The sequence below is a fragment of the Palaemon carinicauda genome, chromosome 37, assembly GCF_036898095.1.
Source record: "Palaemon carinicauda isolate YSFRI2023 chromosome 37, ASM3689809v2, whole genome shotgun sequence".
NCBI lineage: Eukaryota > Metazoa > Arthropoda > Malacostraca > Decapoda > Palaemonidae > Palaemon > Palaemon carinicauda.
In genome coordinates, this window is record NC_090761.1 from 59,022,372 (window position 1) to 59,027,371 (window position 5,000).

Here is a 5,000-nt window from a genome sequence, read left to right on the forward strand (position 1 = left end):
CGTACGTACAAACAAATACTGTGTGTAGGCCTATATATATATATATATATATATATATATATATATATATATATATATATATATATATATATATATATATATATATATATATATATATATATATATATAGTAAATATACACTCGTACACACACACACACACACATATATATATATATATATATATATATATATATATATATATATATATATATATATATATATATATATACATTATGTAAACAATTTCCTATTTTATGTTTTCATATCATAATTAAGAAAATATATGAAGAAACTTCTTCAAATTCAATCTATGCATAATAACTGTATATGAACCAAATCTGCAATGAAGTAATCAGCGACAAATCAATCTTTTATATCAATTATAAAAAAAAGAAATATAATACTCTACGCACTCATTTAATCAGCATAAAACCCCACTAAATTACAAACACAAGGAATAAAAGAAAAAAGAAAAACAAATGTGAAAGAACAGGTATTTCATTATGAAAAATACCGAGTATGAAAACACTCATTACTCTCACATTCAGAAGCTCAGTGTCTCGAAAACCTCTGTGCCATTTGCGTAGAGTCTCGAGGGCGATCGCGGTTACAAGCGCCAGGGGAAATCATCTTTATATCACACAAGAGTTTCTTGTGTTCGAGATTTTACTTCCAACCGTCTCCCTCCCCCCACCCCTTAGCCTCGTTCTCCCTACCCCTGGAACAATACCTACCTCCTGCCCTGCCACTCTCTCAGTGAGGTTTCCCCCCCCCCCACTCAGCCACTCACCTGATCCCCCACACCAGGTGGCGCTTCAATAATTCTCTTCTGCCTGTGGTTTTAGTCGTAATTATTCTCGGTAGTTTTATGAATGGGACGCCATTGCTTTGGAATTTAGTTCGTCACTTTTCAAATTATATGTTAATATATATATATATATATATATATATATATATATATATATATATATATATATATATATATATATATATATATATTATATTATATTATAGCCTTGAAAGAAATACTAGAAAAACTTGATTGGAGTTAGTACTTTCGTTCATTGGTGACATCGACGGACTGGGTAATGGACAAAAGGACTAACTCCAAATTAAGTCTTTCCATTTTTCCTTTCATGGCTATAACATATTCTATGCTCATTACGGCACGTGTAAGCTTTCGTGATTTCTACACACACACGCACACACTATTATATATATATATATATATATATATATATATATATATATATATATATATATATATATATATATATATATATATATATATATACACACTGCATATACATACACCTAATACAAAAGAGATCCCTTTTGCTTTTTTTTTTTTTTTGGCAGGCAGTTGGCATCAGTTATGATTATTTTTCTTTCATTTAGTATATTTCAACCATTTAAGAATAAAGAAAAACTAGGGAAAGCGGTATACCTGCAACAGCTTCAAGTGCAATAGGGCCCACCCTGCATCCCTATTAACCTTAATTCATGCAACTTTGATAACAAGAATAGGGCATGCCATACTTTCTTATATTCTTGACTTTCTGTAGGTGTATTATTCACATCCTTATACACCATACTTACCCCCAAATCGTTAGAAATGGCCCTGGCGATATTGTCTAAGTAACTGAGGGCATCCACTGCACCGCCATTTGTGACATTCCTCAGAAGGGCTTCCACTGTTGGACTGAAGCCAAGAAGTAGGAACAGCCCCGTTGTGAGTTGGTACTCGTCTGGAATAGATTGACACAATGTATTAAGGTTTAGTCTTTTATACAGTAGAATAGATTGAGACATTGTATTAAGGTTACTCTTCTACAATAGAATAGATTGAGACATGTTATTAAGGTTTAGTTGGAGTAAAGTTCAGTCTTTTCTAGAATAGATTGAGACATTTTATTAAGGTTTAGTTGGAGTAAAGTTCAGTCTTTTCTAGAATAGATTGAGACATTTTATCAAGGTTTAGTTGGAGTAATGTTTATTCTTTTCTAGAATAGATTGAGACATGATTTTAAGGTTTAATCTTTTCTAGAATGCATTGAGACATTGCATTAAGGGTTAGTCTCTTCTAGAATAGATTATGACATTGCATTAAGGGTTAGTGTCTTCTAGAATATATTGAGACATTCCATTAAGGGTTAGTCACTTCTAGAATAGATTGAGACATTATATTAAGGTTTAATCTTCTAAAATAGATTGAGACATTATATTAAGGTTCATTCTTTTCTACAGTAGAATAGATTGAGACATTGTATTAAGGTTTAGTCGTTTTTTCAGTAGAATACATTGAGACATTGTATTAAGGTTTAGTCTTTTCTACAGTAGAATAGATAGAGACATTGTACTATGTTTTAGTCTTTTCTAGAATAGATTGGGACATTGTACCAAAGGCTTAGACTTTTCTACAATAGAAAATATTGAGATTGTTTTAATGTTTAATCTTTTCTACAGTAGAATAGATAAAGACATTATAATGAGGTTTAGTCTTTTATGCTGTAGAATAGATTAAGACATTGCGTTAAGGTTTAGTCTTTTCTAAAGTTTAGAATACTTTGAGACATTGTATTAAGGTATTGTCTTTTCTAGAATAGTTTGAGACATTGTATTAAGGTTTAGTCTTTTTTACAATAGAATAGATTGAGACATTGTATTAAGGTTTAGTCTTTTTACAGTAGAATAGATTAATACATCGTATTAAGGTTTACTCTTTTCTACAATAGAATAGATTGAGACATTGTATTAAGGTTTAGTCTTTTGCAGAATAGATTGATACGTTGTATTAAGGTTTAGTTCTTTGCATAATTTGTCGATGGCTTTTCAAAACATTGAACTAACAGAGTTTATTTGGCGAATTAATTAATATTATTATTATTATTATTATTATTATTATTATTATTATTATTACTAAGTTACAACCTTAACTGGAAAAGCACGATGCCTCTAAGCCCAAGAGCTCTAACAGGGGTTTGAAATTTTTTTTAATGTTATGAACATCAAGCTGCCTAGGATTGAAAGATTAGGCTCCTGAGAAAAGAAAATGCAATTGACATGGTCAGATTCGTACTTTAAAAGCCGACCGTGGTGGAAAACCTATTCCAAAAAGTATCTGCAATACCAAATACTTCATACAGTTTTACAATAGTTTTGTCATCAGTGCGTTAAGACTTTTACAAACACTGCACCATGCGCCTCTATCTTATACAATCTCTAGCTATACATTTTTTTTTCAGTTACCTTTCATCTTCTACATTCCAATACTGTTTGCTTCTCTTCGCCTATTTCAGCTATCATGTATTTCTTATCATTATATCATTATGATTATTAATATAGTTATTATATTGTATCCCAATCCCTGTAATGATTTTCTACCTTACATCAAGAAATTAGTTTGTAATAAATGGCAACAGCACTGGGATAGTCTAGATGGCAATAAAATGAGGGAAGTAACGAATATCATATCACCTTGGAGGTATAACATGATACCCCGAAAATGGGAGACGACTCTTTGTCGTCTGTGTATTGGTCACACACGATTGACACACGAGTTTCTGCTGAAGGGCCAACACCAACCGTATTGCGAGGACTGTTTAGTACCTTTAACACTGAGGCATTTGTTGACCGAATGCCTTAATTTTATTAACTTAAGAAATAGATATCTGTTTGAGGCTCGAGGTGAGGATGGCAGGTTCATCCTTGCTAAGATTCTTGGACATGATGTGTCCTACTATGCGAGCGGAATTTTTAGATTTATTTCAGAAGCAGGTCTTCTGAAAACTATTTAATTATTATTATGACTTCTTAACTTTTATGGTTTTAATGGAATTCTATTTTATTTTTCATATATAATAAATGCTATCGGCGTCAATGACCTTAGATGTCAGGATGCCAGAAAACTTTCAATCAATAAATCAAACTATTGTATTAATATCATCGCTTGTAATCCTCCCTAACGTTCATCTGTGGTTCTGAAACTTTATTGGTCATTTCCCCGCACCCAGTTCAACCATCCAGATTTCGCCTTTCATGAGTGTAATGGAAAGAGTTGTCAAATCACACTGCAATTTACTAATTTGATTTTTAAAATGTAAAGATATGCTGATAAATATATATAGTCAAATTTTTTTTAGTGAGGCATATTTGCACCGACTCGCAGGGGTGCCCTATTACCTCGGAAAAGTTTCCTTATCACTGATTGGTTGGACAAGATAATTCTAACCAATCAGCGATCAGGAAACTTTTCCGAGCTAAAAGGGCACCGCTGCGAGTCGGTGCAAATTCGCCTCATTAAAATAATTTGAGTATGGTTACATCTACATTCTGCAAGGATTCTTTGTATGTGTAACCATTTCCTCTCTGCTAGTTTTAAATTTCCTCCCAGGAAGCGAATTCCCCCAGTTTTGGGAAATACTGGTTTAGATCAAACCTTCATAAAACAGCAATCTTGATATGAACAAATCGATCACCAATATGGCAGTTACAAGTTTATCTCATGATTAGATTTAAAGGCCGCTCATGGATGGCAGAGGCAAGTTTCAGTGACATTTCCCTAGCAAGCAGGACAACAATGCCTCAGAGACTGACTATATACACATATGATCAGCGCCCAAGCCCCCTCTCCACCATAGCTAGGACCAGGGAGGGCCAGGCAATGGCTGCTGATGACTCAGCAGGTAGACCTATAGGCTCCCCCCAAATGTCCCATCCTTAGTTCACAAGGATGGTGAGGTTGCAGCGACTAAAGGAACTAACGAGTTTGAGCGTGACTCGAACTCCAGTCTGGCGATCACCAGGCAAGGACGTTACCAACAAGCCACCACAACATTAAGTAATCATCTCTGCTTATCTGATATGACAAGTCACAATCTCATGATTAGCTAAGCAGTCCTCTCTGCTTACCTGATATGACAAGTCACAATCTCATGATTAGCTAAGCAGTCCTCTCTGCTTATCTGATTTGACAAGTCACAATCTCATGATTAGCTAT

At 33.6% G+C, this 5,000-nt stretch overlaps 1 protein-coding gene and 1 long non-coding RNA gene across 2 annotated transcripts in view; one reads left to right on the plus strand and one right to left on the minus strand.

The window, feature by feature from the left end:
- The window catches only part of LOC137629145 (uncharacterized), a 688,047-nt gene that overhangs the window by 249,591 nt on the left and 433,456 nt on the right, over window positions 1-5,000 (plus strand). The gene's annotated exons all lie outside the window — the stretch shown is intronic.
- LOC137629144 (uncharacterized) overlaps window positions 1-5,000 on the minus strand; it is a 308,046-nt gene that overhangs the window by 15,611 nt on the left and 287,435 nt on the right. The window contains 1 exon segment of the mRNA XM_068360414.1: window positions 1,601-1,749. Coding sequence (XP_068216515.1) covers window positions 1,601-1,749 — 149 coding nt within the window.